This window comes from Chelonia mydas, chromosome 2, assembly GCF_015237465.2.
Source record: "Chelonia mydas isolate rCheMyd1 chromosome 2, rCheMyd1.pri.v2, whole genome shotgun sequence".
In the NCBI taxonomy this organism is placed as follows: Eukaryota; Metazoa; Chordata; order Testudines; family Cheloniidae; genus Chelonia; species Chelonia mydas.
In genome coordinates, this window is record NC_057850.1 from 114,492,539 (window position 1) to 114,508,821 (window position 16,283).

At 43.9% G+C, this 16,283-nt stretch overlaps 1 protein-coding gene across 2 annotated transcripts in view; it reads left to right on the forward strand.

The window, feature by feature from the left end:
- F13A1 (coagulation factor XIII A chain) overlaps positions 1 to 16,283 on the forward strand; it is a 164,533-nt gene that overhangs the window by 63,154 nt on the left and 85,096 nt on the right. Inside the window, exons 1-3 of one of the 2 annotated variants that reach the window (XM_037893193.2) lie at positions 3,714 to 3,911; positions 4,741 to 4,920; positions 15,997 to 16,185. In XM_037893193.2, coding sequence (XP_037749121.1) covers positions 4,761 to 4,920; positions 15,997 to 16,185 — 349 coding nt within the window. In that variant the 5' untranslated portion in view covers positions 3,714 to 3,911; positions 4,741 to 4,760. Of the gene's footprint in view, positions 1 to 3,713; positions 3,912 to 4,740; positions 4,921 to 15,996; positions 16,186 to 16,283 lie in introns of those variants that run through there. The other variant, XM_043540160.1, reaches the window with a different exon arrangement.

Genomic DNA, 16,283 nt, shown 5'->3' on the forward strand with positions numbered 1-16,283 from the left:
ATGAGTTCTGCTAGCCCTGGGCTTACTTTGCAATGTAGACTTACCCTGAGTGGGAGAGGATTACTCACATGCTTAACTTTAAAAATGAAGAAAAAATTCTCTCTCTGTGTGGAAAAAAATCACATTGACTTCACCTGGCTTTGGATCAGGCCTGTGAACTTGGGAAGGCTGTTCCTGGGAAACTGCAGTTGACTCATTGGTTTCCAGCAGTTTACAGTGGAGTGGCAACTTTACAAAGAAGAGTGCTCTATCACCAGACTTTACAGTGCATCATTAATTATGTTTAATGGCACTAAAGGGAAACCAGGGCTTTCTGCTCTCCATTTATCCTACTGCATCACCCCTTCTGTCAACAGATTTGAGCCATCCAGCCGCTGCTCCAAAGGAAGGTAAATTAAGGTCAGTACAGGCTAATAGGTGAGGGAGAGCCATTCCTAGGAAGTCACAGCAATGAGAAAACCCCTGCTATCTGGAGCTGTCATAAGCATGAATTTGCATCACTCCCCCCACAATAAATAAATTTCAATCTAGAGAACATTACTCTCCCTGGATGCAAAGCCCCATTGCTGTTGCAAATGTGGTCTCTCTGCTGTCAGTGTCATTACCAGACTTGTGAAAGCTCCCCAGAGGTCTCCTGAAAGATGGGAATGGGCACAGAGGGGTATTGCATCCACCAGGTGTTTAAGCACTACGGATTGAATATGATTGGGCCACTCTGTCCGTTTGTTCACCCTCTGTGACTGAAAGCTTTCCTCCTAGCTCTGACAGCACCGCAGCCACTTGGGGAAGCGCATGACTTCCTCTGGGGTCTGAATTTTTTATTTGTGTTGCAGGCCCCTGACAGACACAGGATAGAAGTAATATTTATGTCAGCAGCCACAATTCAGGGAACTGAAAGGCTGGATCATGAGCCATGGTATAGAGAAATCATAGACTAGAAACAAATGTAACCATCCCCAGACAATCCTCTGTTGTCCCAAGGCAGCACATACCAGTTCCCAATACTATTCAGATGATGCCCGTTATTTATGTGGGGGGAGAGCGAAAAGGGATTCTGTTGAAATTTAAAATAAAACTAAAAGGCCCTTGGCCCTGATTGTATCCTGTCTGCTCTTGTGTTGCCATTTACATCTGTGCAAAGTGGGCATAAAGCCACCACCACTCATGTAAGTCAGCAGAGAATTCTGACTGGCTGGCATTTTACACCCACATTGCATGCAGTGTACATGATGGCACAAGGTGCAAAGCGAGGAGCTGGGAATTCCAATTTGCATCCAGGGAGTGGGGAATTCCCATTTTCAGCTGAACAGGCTGATGATGCCAGTTCTTTACTATTAGGTACTTAGCTGTGTTAAGAGCTAGGGTAGGAGTACGGCCAAATTCTCTACTGTTGTAATTCAAGGCATGATTTCAATGGAGTTATGCCAGCAGACAGTTTAATCCTGAATTTACATTACTGGACTGTAGGCAATAGCTCTCTGTGTGGGGGACAGAATGCCAACTGCCCGTCTTTTCAGTCTCTAATCCTGACTGCAACATGATGAGTGGTCTGATCTGATTAAATGATCACATACACCGTGCTGTAATTAAGGGGTGATCTCCACCAGCCAGTTTGTGCACAAGTATGTCTGTTTATTGTATGCACATTGTGTCTGCTGCCAACTAGCAGCCACTAGCTGGACACTGAGCTGAGTCTCCCTTCACACTAATTTACCCTCGTGTAACTCCGTTGAGTTAATGGAGTTATTCCTGACACATCAGGTGCAAATGATATCAGAATTAGGCCTCCTGGCTTACTCTTCAGCTGTGCCAGAGCAGATCTCAGTGCAGCTGAGTGAGACATGGGAGAAGGGATGCAAAGCTGACTCTAAGATGGATTTCTGCTCCTCCTTCCCCTACTGCTGGAGCTGGATTTAAGACTGCTCTAAATTCTACCACCTTAAAATGGCCCCAGGGGGCCATTCCACTGGTGAGGATCAGACCTCAGCAAGTGTCTCAAATTGCTTTCTAGTCATTATATTACACGTGAGGTTGTCTTTCAGAGTATGGGAAATCAAGGACTAATGGTTTTTATTTACTGAGCACTGACAGTGTGTTGTTCACTATATGTTAATCACAGGAGTTTCTCTCACTCCTAATACTATACTTGCTTTACTTCACTGTGCTCCTTACCTAACCACGGGGGTGACATAGGTTATCCCTACGTGGGAAAAGCTCTAGATTTCTACTTTAAAAATTGCCACTTGTGGAGTTCCATTTGGCCCCACCTGACCCGGGACCTGTGCACAACTCTTTAGGTGTAAGCAGCTCTCCGGGTGTCGTGATGTCTTCCAATGCCAGCAGCTCCACCAACACTCCCCTTGTGGGGCCTGGCCACTCCTGCTGAGTCCATCAGGGGACTAACTCCCAGGAGAGTTTCAGCTTGCAATGCATGTGAAGAGCAGGAGCGCTGACCGTACAAAACAGCTGCTCTTCAGTGCATGCATTTTCTCTGCTCACAAACTCTTACTATGTGGGGCGGAGGGGGAGCCTCACGGTGTCTGGAGGCAATGGAGGGGGGTTACGTTGATGCTGAGGAGATCAGAGCACACTTTGCTACTGCACGCTGTGCAGTGAAAAGTAGCGTGTGGCTTATTCTACCAATTGACTCCTGTTGACCATTAAAGGGACAGCATCAATCTGAAATTTGTCGATTGTAAGAAGTAAAAGTTATTGCAGGTGCTATACCTGCCCTTGGTCTTTAAATATTTTTTCCCCCACCCCATCCTCATTGGTGTATGAAGGATCCACACATGGGGGAACAGGGAAATGATTTCACAAACTGTTGTCTAATGCATGAAGTAAACAAGTACACTGAAAAACAGATCAAATCATATTACAGGAGGATTAGGACTTATCTGTAAAAGAGCAGCTCATACATGTTGAGACAGAAGGATGATTTAATTCCCCAAGCTGTGGTCCTTTAACTGCAGCTAGACAGGCCCAGATTGATAAACGTGACTTTTTAATTTTGCACTTGCAAAATTGTGCATGTAGATATTTGCATGCAGAAAACTTCAGTGTATGTGGGAAATTTTTTCATGCACAATATAGGCTCTGGGCCAGATCCTCAAGTGGTGTAAATTGATTTCAATGCATCTGTATGGATTTACATCAACTAAGGAGCTGGCCTGTATTTAAGACTGAGTGAAACAAATAACCCAGCTTTGGGACAGATCCACATGGCCCCTGTGCACCACTCTAGCGATGCAAAGAGGCAATACAGCAAGTTTAACCAGCTGGCTGAAATTCCCTAATGTGGCAAGCCCAAGTAGCCCAGAGCTAGCACGACTGGATCTGTGCCATTGTCTTCAGGGGCATGATTAAGGGAAGGGGCATGCCCCTTTATAATCTGGCAATCCCCAGATGGCATAATAGCCCCTTGGGGGCTGTGCACTTGGCAGAACTTTGAGCAGCCATGAGAGGTTATAGGATTAGCCCCAGGAGTGTGGAGCAGTAAAGGTGCCTTATAGCTACTTTCCCACTCTCTTCCCTCCCCGCCCCTCCCCGCCCCCAAGCTGATGCTGTGTTCTGCTTTGCCACAGCTAAGGCGCGAGACCCCTACGTGAAGCAGCATGGCAAAACTTATTTTACCATATACACTGAAAATTGTATATTGAAATCCTCCTGATGTATATGTGGGGTGGGGTGGGGCAGAAGAGTGAGAGATACCCAAGGCTCCAGCAGCTGTTGCTGCTGCCTGGAGGTGGCGTGGGGAGGGCTTGCCAAGAAGGGAAGTCTCCCAGCCCTGCAGGGGGGTGGGGAAGGGAAGGGGATATACTGCAGTTACTTAAGAGCCCCCAACTATTGCCAGATTTCATCGCACTTGAGAACGTCTACCAGGAGCAGAAAAGAGAACATCTGAAAAGAAGGTACCCTGGCTAGCTAAATACTTTCTTCAAAATGCTATTAACTAATTGCCACATTTTGAAATGCTGCTTAAATGGGTATTTGGAAGAAACTGAGTTCTCAGCACTGGGTATTTTTCTGAGCAGGCTGCAGTGCCTTACACACACACACACCAGCTTTATGCTACCTCAAAGAGAAATCTCTTATCATCCAATATCTGCAATTTCCCTTTAATTGATTTACTCTAGAGAAGTAAGTGGAGGAAAAGTTTTTGTTCCCTTTTTCTTGAAACCTGCAGGGTGTGGGAGGTGATTTTATTGTCTGGATGTCTGTGGGCAAATCTTCAGATATTTTGTGTATTTAAAATATGTAGAAACCCTATACAAAATATGATAGCATTCATTTCAAACACTTTCTAGTGTTTTGGACTCATGATGCAGTATAATTTATGTGTGTGTATTAAATCAGGGTAGAGAATTTGTGAGAGTCACTCACCAGAGATATTAATTCACCACTTAATCTGCAGTGATGCCTTTTTGGAGGGTTATGTATGTATGTATGTATTTAATCCTAACCCATGGAATCTCCCAAATGTTTCAAAGTCTTGCTATTCCCAGACAAACGCTTTTGTGGTTGGGTTTATTCTTTCTTCTCTTTTTCATATATTTTGACCTTCCAAGCCTCAGGGGATTGTAATCCATCATTAGACTGATGCTTTCTGCCTTTGTTTTATTTATGTGAAACTGAAAATGTGTAGCGCATTGGCATCGCACACTTGTTATTTGTTTCTCCCTCTTAGATGTGGGGCTATAGCTCACTTTTCTTTTCTCTTGCTCTCCTTTTTCCTTTTAGGGGATTGCAACACTGTAAGAATGTCTGAACCAACGCACACTGACAAAGAGAAAAAAAAAACAATTCCCCCTAGCCTGAGTGGCCGCAGAGCCCTCCCTCCAAACATCTCCAATGCTGAAGAAGATGAGGTCCCTGTCATGGAGATGACTGGTTTGGTACCTAGGGGATTTAACCTGAAAGGTACAGTGTACTGCACATTTTAAGAGTTGAACCCTTTCTGTATTTCCAGTAGCTACGTTTATGTCTACAAAGTAAAACAAAAACACCTGTAATAACAAAGTTAGGTAATAATAATTTGTTGTACTTCTGTAGCTCCTTTCATTTGAGGATCTCAAAGGCCTTTACAGACCTTAATGAATGAAGATTTGCACCATCCCCGTCAGAAAGAGGAAAGGAAGTTATGTCTGTCTTACAGGCAGAGAAGTTGATGCACAGAGAAATTAAGTGGACTGCCCCAGGTTCATGATGTCAAATAGTAGAGGGAGGAGGAAGATTCAGGAATATTTTGACAACTATAACACTGAGTTCAGTTCATTGTGACTTGTGGGGGTCATATTATTTGTTGTTCAAAAGCGTGCAGATGATTGCGGGTTATTTCTGAAAATGTTTTCAGATCTTGAATTAGTCTTTAAAATTACCAGAAATTGCTTGTTATGCTCCTGGTTACAAAGTTTACAATCCGGGATCAGAATTGATGATACGTGACTTGCATGTCAACCAACACTGAGTAACAGTTCTAAGTCTTTGGAACAAACAGGTTCACATGCCAGCTGAAAATAATATGAAAATCAGGACTGACGCTTGAATGATTCACTAACCTAAGAGGCTAAATTTATAACAAACATTATTTGAAATTAATAGGTGAGCTAGTTCCACAGAGCAACCAGGGCAGTATGATATAATAATACATAAAACTCCTACAACAATTTTCAGCCAAGGATCTCAAAGTATAACAAAAGTGGGTAAGTAGTAATATCCCCATATTACAGATGAAGAAACTGAGGAATTGGAGAGCTTTAGTCACTTGCTCAAAGTTGCACATGAAGACTGTTTAGCCTTGATCCTTCACCCTAATCCTGTGCCTTAACCACAAATTCACCCACCCTTCCCATTTTAATACATAAATGTTTCTTTAATAAACATCACTTAAAAACAGGCAAGAAACTGTTGTGTTAAGAGTGGAACCATGAGCTATGCTTTTCAAACATCCTTGCTGTTGTATGTTGGTTTGTGTTTTGATATACTGTAGCGCAGTGAAACATGACATAAGAAGCTCCATCTCAGACTACTGTGGATCTCAAAGGAGAAACATGAATAAAATCAGGGAAGCCTAAGGTCTTTGGAAGCCTGAGAGGAAGATTAGAGAAGTTGTGTTGTGGGCCCGAACCAAAGCCCATTAAAGTCAATGGAAAGACTCCCACTGACTTTTGAGAAGCTTTGGATCAGAACCCATGTATAAGGGTAGAGTTGGGGGAGATTTTCATGGGGTTTTTCCACCAACAAAATTAAAGCTTTCAGGGCAAGTAAAAGGTAGTGAGAAGCCTGAAACATCTCCTCCTGCCTCACTGGCAGGCCGAGAGATTATTAATGTACAAGGCAAGGAAGCTGATGGCCTAGAACTCAGCCTCTAACTAGATAAGTGTAGAGGTTCTTTTGTATCAGAATGTGCTGAAGGGGAGAATCTGCCTGGAAAGAGTCACTGCTTCTGAGGGGACTCGTTTCCCTCACATTATCCCTTAGCAATGTTATTCCAGCAGAACTGAGGAAAATGCAGTCGGCATAGCCAGAAAAATACACTTTGAAAAGGATCTGCAGGGTGTTTGATGGTGATTGGGGGGAGGGGGGAATTGCTGCTGTTTTCACCGTATTTTCAGAAATAACAGTAGGAATTACCTGGCCTCTTATTTTTTAGACCAGCATGTCTTACACATAACTCTGGCTGAGTATTGCATTTTGGGGCTGGTGCTTGCTGCACAGAGCAGGTGCAGTGTTGTGCAGACAAGCACAAGGTAAGAATTTGCCAGCAGGACAGGACGTGCCAGGGAGCCGAGTCCTGTGTCAATGAGCATGCTTTCTGCCTAAGCTGCTTCCATGCCAATGCTACCACAATATCTCACAATCGCCAAAGGATTTTATATTCACAGCACCTCTAGGACATAGGAAGTGCTGTTAGTCCCCCATTTTACAAATGGGGATAATAAGTGACTTGTACAAGGTCATACAAAAGTTTGTGGTAGAAGAAGGGATTGAACTTTTAGCTCTCAGGTCAGCACCCTGACCACTGGACGCATCACGTTCCACTCTTCCGCCAACTGCACAGAAGTCCCACATGCAATTTCTGTCAATAGGGGGCGCTGCAACTTTTCTGTGGAGTGTTCCTGCATTGGGAGGGAGTTGAGGCGATGTCATGACAGAGCAGCTTTGCATAACATCATTCCACTGGGAAACTCATGAGATTTCCTGACATAAGTTAATGATCTTGTCAGCCTTAAAAGGAGTGTTGGTAAATCGGAGGGAGGGAGGTGAGCAGATGTCCCAGCCACGAGGAAAAAAATTGCTTTGGCTCTGACAAAATATTGACCTCAACCTCCAGGGCTCTATTAGTTCACCATTGGCTGTATGCCTCTGCCTGTAAGAAAAGGATCTAGAGCAAACTAGAGTGGGAAATGGGGAACTCAGGATTCCCAAATGGAAAAGTCAGATAGAATTAAATAAAGAATAGTAACCTTGCTTTAGAGTTTTTAAGCCTGCTGATCATTCTAATCAGGAATTGTATCCTTTCTATGGGCAGCGTTTAAAATTCTATGTAGAGAATGTTTATCATGTATCCTCTCTGTGGGTGGGGTTATGATAAACTTTCTTTATATACAATTTTAAACCCCAAAGTTTGTCATAACTCCATCCACAGAAAGGATACAACTCCCTGTTAGATGGATCAGCAGTTTTAAAAACTCTAGCGCAAGGTTACTATTCTCTGTTTAATTCTATAGGATTCCTGAGTAACTGCTATGAAAGTTTTGTCCCTTTTAAATTCCATTAGACTTTTCCAGAAGGGCAGCAGTAAGAAATATTTTGAGCATTTTTACATCAAACAGACATTTCCCTCTCTGGTTTGTTCTAGATCGGTTTTCCACAAGGCAGCATACAGCTGATGATGAGAAAAGACAAGGACATACTCCTGCAACCCTTATTCATATGAGTATAAAAGAATAGCACAAGTATGTAGTAGCATAATCAGAAAGGCTAAGGCACAAAATGAATTCCATCTAGCAAAAGAAATACATTACAATAAGAAGAGATTCTATAAATACATTAGGAGCAAGAGAAAGACAAAGAAAGACTACTTAGTGGGGGAACAAGAACTAATAACAGACAACATGAAGAAGGCGGAGGTGTTTAATACCTATTTTTGCTTCAGTCTTCACCAAAAAGGTTACTTATGACCAGATACATAGCAGAATTAATATTAATAACAAGGGGGAAGGAACGCATGCCAAAATAGGGAAAGAAGAGGTTAAAAAAATACTTACATAGGTTAGATGTATTGAAGTCAGTAGGGCCTGATGAAATTCAACCTAGGGTACTTAAGGAACTAGCTGAATCAATCTTGGATCCATTATCTTTGAGAACTCCTGGAGGGCTGGTAAGGTCCCAGAGGACTGGGCAAACATAGGACTTCTCTTTAAAAAGAGCAACAAAGAAGACCTTGGGAATTATAGACCAGTCAGCCTAACTTTGATATTTGGAAAGATACTGAACAAATTATTAAACAATATGTAAGCGCCTGGAGGATAATAGAATTATAAGGAATAGCCAGCATGGATTTGTCAAGAACAAATCATGCTAAACCAATCTATTTTACTTCTTTGACACAGTTACTTGCCCAGTGGATAGGGGGGAAACTGTAGATGTGATTTATCTTGATCTTTAGTAAGGCTGTTGACACAGTCCCCCATGACAATCTTATAAGCAAACAAGGGAAATATGGTCTAGATGAAATTACTATAAGGTAGGTGCATAACTGGTTGAAAGACCATACTCAAAGAATAGCTGTCAATGGTTCTCTGTCAAACTAGGAAGGTGTATCAAGTGCGGTCCCACAGGGGTCAGTGGTGGGTCTGGTACTAGTCAATATTTTCATTAATGATCTGGATAATGGAGTGGAAAATATGAAATTTGTGGATGACACCAAATTGGGAGGGGTTGCAAACACTTTGGAAGACAGGATTAGAATTGAAAATGACTTTGACAAATTGGAGAATTGATGTGAAATTAACAAAATGAAATACAATAAAGACAAGAGCAAAGTACTACACTTTTTAAAAATGAAAGCCACAACTACAAAATGGAGAATTATTGGTTAGGTACTGAACAGGCTCTGGGAGTTATAATGGACCACAAGTTGAATATGAGTCAACAATATGATGCAGTGACCAAAAAAAACAAACAAACAAAAAACACAAGCTAATCCTTGGTGTATATTAACAGGAATGTCATATGTAAGACAGGGGAGGCAATTGTCTCACTCTTCTTGGCACTAGTGAAGCCTCAGCTGGAGTACTGTGTGCAGGTTTGGGCACCACACTTTAAGAAAGATGTGCACATATTGGAGAGAGTCCAGAGGAGACCAATAAATATGATAAAAAGGTTATAAAACCTGATCTCTGAGGAAAAGTTAAGAAAACTGGGCATATTGACCTCTGAGAAAAGAAGACTGAGCAGGACTTGATGAGTCTTCAAATATGTTAGGGGCTGTTATAAAGAGGACAGTGTTCCATTTGTTCTCCATAACCACTGTAGGTAGGACAAGCAGTAATTGGCTTAATCTGTAGCAGGGAGATTTAGTTTAGATGTTAGGAAAAACTTCCTAACTATAAGGCTAGTTAAGCTCTGGAGTAGGCTTCCAAGGGAGACTGTGGAATCCCCATTGGAAGGTTTTTAAGAACGGGTTGGACAAACAGCTGTCAGGGATGGTCTTAGGTATACTTGGCCCTACCTCCGTGCAGGGGCTGGACTAGATGAGTGCTTGAGGCCCCTTTCAGCCCAGTATCTTTATGATTTACTTGTGAGTCCTTATCTACACCTTAAATAGCTTCATCAATCAGTACCTGGTAAATAATAATCTTATAAAAGGAATAAATTAGGTACATGGCCTTCATTAATGCAGCTGTGAGGGCCTACACTTATTTTTATTCAGTGGCCTGAGCAAGGGGGGATGCAGAGGGGATCAGTGACATAGGAAGTAGCTCATGGTAGGGTTCTCGGGTGCAGGAAGGTCATGAATGGGGACTGCACTTGCCCGGCAGAGCAGTGCCTATCTCCCCACTTTTGTGCCAGGATAGAAAAGGGAGACTTGGGGCAAAATGGGTGACGGATGAGTGTGTGAACTCTGAATCTACTACTCCACAGATCCTCTGACCACAACTCCTTCACCCACAGAGAGGACAGGCTGGATTCTCTGCCTCCCTGCTTCCAAGGAGAACCTCTGTGCAAAGCTGATTTACTTGAGCAGTATACAGAGGTCTGTTTTATCCCCTAATTACTTACATATCACATTTGTTCATCAAATTATAATACCTGGCAATTTATATAATGCTTTCCAAGCCAAATTCTCCATGATTGTAAGGGAGCACAAGTCAGTTTAGAACAGAGCCACACTTGCTTACCCAGCTGTGAGTTTGGCCCTGTAGTCTTCAATGGAAAGTGAAAACATTAGCTTACAAATTCCTAAAATGAAAGATGGGTGTGGTTTTTATCCCCTAGTTCAGCACTGGAAACTCATGCTGACAGTTGATAATCAAGGGGTCCAATATTGACCAGTAATAAAGATCCTACAGGCAGATCCTTTTGACTGAGGGTGTGTAAAGTTAAATAGAATCCAGCTCATTCTTTCATAGCTGCATTGATGCTAGCAGGAGCGTGGGGGAGATGGTTTTGTTATGAAGTTAGCTAATATAAGTTAAGTCTGTTCCCTGTGGCGTGAGAAGATGCCATTTTTGCATAGTCATTTATCTAACTCTAACCACAAGTGTCGCTGGTATTTTTCAAACAGGCTGGGTCTATATGACATAGCTGATCTCAGCAGGAAATGTCAGCTGGAGAATATTTCTTTAATTATAATTCTCAGAACTTTGTTTCTGTAGTTTAAAATAGACTATTCAGGGAAGGGTATTCATCTTGCAAATTATTTCATGAAATGATAATGAAACATTAGGCCAAATATATCCTATGTGTTACTCCATTAACATCAGCGGATGAACTGGACCTATTTTCTGTCTAAGGTTCAGTTCTGGTACTCCATATTCAAAAGCACCCACAGAAAGCTTAAGAAAATTCTGGGTCAGATACCCAGATGGTGCAAATGTGCATAGCTCCATCGAAGCCTAATTCCTGACTCTATCACTGACTTGCTGGGTGACCTTGCGAGAGCCACTTACATGTCTCTGGGCCTCAGTTTCCCCAAACCCACCTCTGTTAAAGGTTTACAAAAGAGAGGGCCAGATCCTCAGCTGTTGTGAACTGGCATAGCACTGTTGAAGCTGGTGCAAATTGGCATAGCTGCAGCCACATTTGAACTCCATCAGTTTATGCCAGCTGAAGATCTGGTCCACGATCTTTTTGCAAGGGCAGGCACATCCAGAGAGGAAAGAAGGAAGACAGAACTTCCTGATATGGGGTGGTTGTGAGGTAAAGCTCCACCCCTTATGTCAAACATTTTTAAGTTGAGGTGTAGTAACTGGAAGCATTTACTGCTGATGTTCTGTGTTATGGGGTGTCTGCTTTAGAACAACCACCAAAAGGACTTTAAGGGGTTGGGTGAGCCTGATTTTTTTTTTTTTTAACAAAAATCACATCTTTTATAAAGTGCCTTTCACCCAAGCATCTCAAACCACTCTACCAAGGTGGGTGGTATTAACTCTATTTCTCAGAAGAGGAAACTGAGGCACAGAAGTGAGACAGGGAATTAGTGGCACTCAGAAATAGAACACTGGTCTCCAGATCCCTAGCCAGGTACTCTAGTGACTAGGCACCGGTGTCTCCCTACTTTCAGCTTGGAGGCAGGATTTGGGACTAGACATGGCTTCAAGCTGAACTTGAACTTTGACCTTCAGGTCCATCAATTTACAATACATACAGCTTTCAGACTAGCTTGGCAGAAAGCAGTTTTTACAGGAAGGAACCACTTTAATTATTGGGCATTTATCACAAGTCACAAAACAACACCAGGTAAACCCCCAATTCTTCTGTCTTGTCATCAGATAGTCTAACCATGACAATTAACCCATTGTCATCTATATGGGAAATCAAAATTTCACTCTGCTCTACCAACAAATGGCTACACAGGCCGTGCATTAGCTTAATTTAAAGCTGTATTTAAAAAAAAAAAAAATGCTTCATCCCTGCCTGGGAGATATCCTCAAGGGAGGATTGGGCAGGAAAGGAGGAACCTAAAGGGATTTCAGAAAGGGGTGGGGGAGTAGCTTTAAATTCCACCAGAGGCTCCAAAACCAGAGGAAGCTATCGCAGGGATAAGCTTATCAGCACATCCTCCAGCTGCTCTAGCCACACATCCTCCCTGACTAGCACAGTCTACTTGTTGAGCTGAGCTGTCCCCCTCATCTTCCCCTCTAGGCTCCTACCATTCTCCACAGCTGAAATTACCCTTCCTGTCAGACTTTCTGCTGCTGGGGCTCTGTGCCAAGGCCTATGCCTGCAGTGTAGACACAGGAATGAATCTGCCCAAGTTTTTGCAAAGATCTTGCAGGGCACAGGCACAATCTTCCTACACGCCCTGGGGGTGCTCGCCCCGCCTCTTCCCACCCCCCTCTACCCCTGTCCCACCTCTTCCTGCCCAGTTCCGCCCCCTCCCCCGAGCGCATCCCATGCCCACTCCTCCCTCTCCCACCTAGCGCCTCCTGCACTCCTGATTGCACCGGGCAGGAGGCACTGGGAGGGAGGGGAGGCACTGATCAGCGGGGCCGCTGGCGGACGGGAGGTGGGGGAGTGGGGAGCTGGCTGCCAGTAGGTGCTAAGCACCCGCTAATTTTTTTCCATGGGTGCTCCAACGCCTATGTTGCAGGGCACTAGCCATATGAAAGGAAAATGCTGAGTGCATAACAAGCCAATATACTTTGGGTATCTGCCTTCTAAGGAAAATACAGAGGATTCTGTAGGCAGGAATGTTGAAAGCAAGCAAGCCATAGAAAGCGAATGGAACAGGAAAAATACTAGCTTTATGGGAGCTTAAATAGGTATTTATGTGGATACCTACGTCATAAAGTCCTAGTAAGCTCCCTCTCACAGTCACGCTTTAGATAGAACAGAAGGAGCTCTTGAAAAGTTGACTCATGCAACTGGCGACAGAAAGATGCAAGTTCAGATCACAGCATAACTGAATGGAAGTGCTCAGTGGGGGATACGTGTTGTGAAGCATGGTGAAAATGAAGATGGGGAAACAGCTTGTGACATAGTTTTACCGTAACGGTAGGATTAACCCTCTGACTGCTACCAGTATGTTCCACTCCAGTGCACTCAGAGATATGCCTTATTAAAGTGTTCCCATAACAGGCCAATAGGATGGCATATGAGGCAGTAGATTCCTCCCCCCGCCGCCCCCAACTGGGTAACCACAGTTCTCTGTGTTGCTGGATTACAATTTAATTCAGAGACAGTCGTATTGCCTCCAATATGCATTACGTATCTGCATCATTCATGAGACCTTCTTTACGTCTCTTAACTTTAGTAATCGGGATTTCATCCAGGTATGGGAAAAATTCTAATGTATTGTGCCCAAACATATGCATTGTTATAATTACCAGGATCACCAATGTTTTGGGATAGATACACCTGTATATGTGTGAGTGCTGCAGCTGTTCTAGCCCAGGGCTCATTTTAGGAACAAACTACCGCTGTGAGCCCATTTGAGATAATAGCATGAAAATTTTCTGCAAGGAGTTCAGGTATCCTGGTGATAGGTATGATATAATAACCTGAGTAGAAGATTTAATTAAGTTGTTGTTATAGTGATATTTTTCCCTGTGAACCAAGCAAGTGGGTCAAAAGAAGCAGGGCCAAAATTTTCAGATGTGGCCTCTGATTTTGGATACATAAGTTTTTGGATCCCCAATTTAGGGTCCACCTTTGGCCTGCTTTTCAGAAGCGCTGACCACATGCAACACCCATGCTTTCAGCTGGACCAAGGTGTCTCAAGTTGGGCACCCAAAATCAGAGGCTATTTTGAAACTTGTTGGGCCAAAATGAAGCAGAGGAGACCATCCCACTGCTGTGCCAAAAACAAACACTCTGATCATTAGCAAATATGAGTAATGCAGGGCTCAGGTTGAATTCCTAATCCACTTGAACCACCCCTGTTCCAATTTGACAAAGGAGCTTGACTTTCAGCAAGCTCGGGTTGGGCACCCTGGTTTTGTTGTGATGTGATATTTACTTTGTAGTGTTGTGACATCTGCTCAGAAGAGCCCAGTATCCAGGTGCTCATACCTTGAGCATCAGGAGGAGGAGGTCTGCTTCCCTGTGTAGCCAGCCTTTTCCTTCCACCCAAGCTCTGGAGAGTGCCTCTTTTGGGATGGTTCCTGGGGATACCCAGGGGTGTGAGGCACCTTGCTACCACCTGCCAATAGTGTGAGGAAGCCTTTTCTGTACCTGCCATGGGTGAGCTCCCCAATTCCACCAGCCATGGGCAATGCAAGCAGTGCCCTCTAGACCTCACAGACCATGCTGTTACCCTACAGACTAGCAATTGGCACATCCCAAACCCCCAGCCCTCTGTCTCCCTGAAGTGTCCAGCCCTTGTTCCATTGGACACACTCAGTATTCACAGATTCACTGTTTCCACAGAAACAGTACACCCCAGCTCTGCCAGTTCCACCTCACATCACCGCTCTGCTTAACTCACGGCACTTAGATATGTTTACAGTGAAATCAAGTGTAAGTTTATGTAAAAAAAGTGTAGAGATTCAAGTGTTAGCAAGAAGTAGTATTGGAGACAAATGGTTATACATACAATCATAACACACATTCTAGAGCATAGACTTAATTAACAAGATCCTCTCATGTCTTGTAGAATATTGCTTACCCCCAAAATCCTTACAGTACTTTACAGCCAGGTTGGCTGTGACCTTCCTTTCATTAGACATGCATTCTGCCAGTTTGCCTCCTAGGTGAGGGATCCCATGTGTTTCCTTCCACCCCAAGATATTCCATACCAATCCTTGGAGTTTATTCAGAAACAGGACGCACGCACGCACGCACGTGCACACACACACACAGCCTGTTTATTTCTCTCTTGTAGATTTTACAATCCTTAACTTCTCCCCAGGCTCCGCTAGGAATACATTATGAGGCATTCAATACCCAAATAACCAGACAGGGAGATAGGTGTCTGTTACCTCCTGCCTGAAAGGAAGATGTCCGAGGCATGTCATCTTTTGGTGATCTACCTTAACTCCATGACCTTAAGGACCTAATTTTCAGTACAGAGACATAATTCCTTAAATACTATCCATACGTACATGGCCTGGCTCTGGCTCTTAGCCCCTGAGGCCCTGCCCCCAGGCTGGAAGCTGGATTCACCTTGGGGTAAGAGCTGCACGGGCCACTGTGGGGAGCCACGGCCCCTCCACCTGCCCTGGGCTGGGGGCACAGACGGCGGGGACACAGGCCAGGGGCTAGCTTTTGGGTCCCCCCACCTCGGGCAAGTAGAGGAGCCTGGGCTCCCCAGCCCAGCTCTGGCTCCCAGCTTGAGTAGGGGCGTGGCCTTAGGTAAGAGGAGGGGCAGGAGCAGGGCCTCATAGGGGGAGGGGCCTCTTGGCCCCCCACTTTTAGGAAGAGTCTGTTGCCCCTGCCACACTCTGTTTCTCATCCTGCAATTCTAAGCCTGCTGCACTATGCACCTTCAAGCTTCTGCAACCAATGAGACAGGGAACCTATATAGTCAACAGCCTCACTTGTGACACAGCCCTGATTCACCCCTAGAGCACTGGACTATTTTATAACTCATTTCATATAAGGGGCCTGATTCTCCTCTCTCGAACCCTACAAAGACATTTACACATGTGCCAAGTGGGTATAAAATGTAATCAGATGATGATTTTCCTCTCCACTTCAGTGGGGCTATTACCAAGTAACGTACTACTCAATGTGAGTGAATGAGCAGGATCAGAGCCCATAAGCGGTATGGTATCAGTATGAAACAAAGAAACTGATTTTTTCCCCCCCTTTTGTCTGTGTACATAGATTTTTTGGAAGTTAAGGAAGTTCACATGTTCAAGGGAGACCAGGATGTTAACAAGCAGGAGCACCATACTGACAAGTACTACCACCCTAAGTTGATTGTACGCCGTGGACAGCCTTTCCTTATCCAAATTGACTTCAACCGTCCTTACAAACCTGAAAAGGACCAGTTCTGGGTGGAATACCTTATAGGTAAGTGCCAAACAGGAGCAATGTAGTGTTAGCAAAGTAAAGTTTATAGAATATCTATATCTGTTCCAAATAATATAGTATCTAAGGGCCTGATCTTC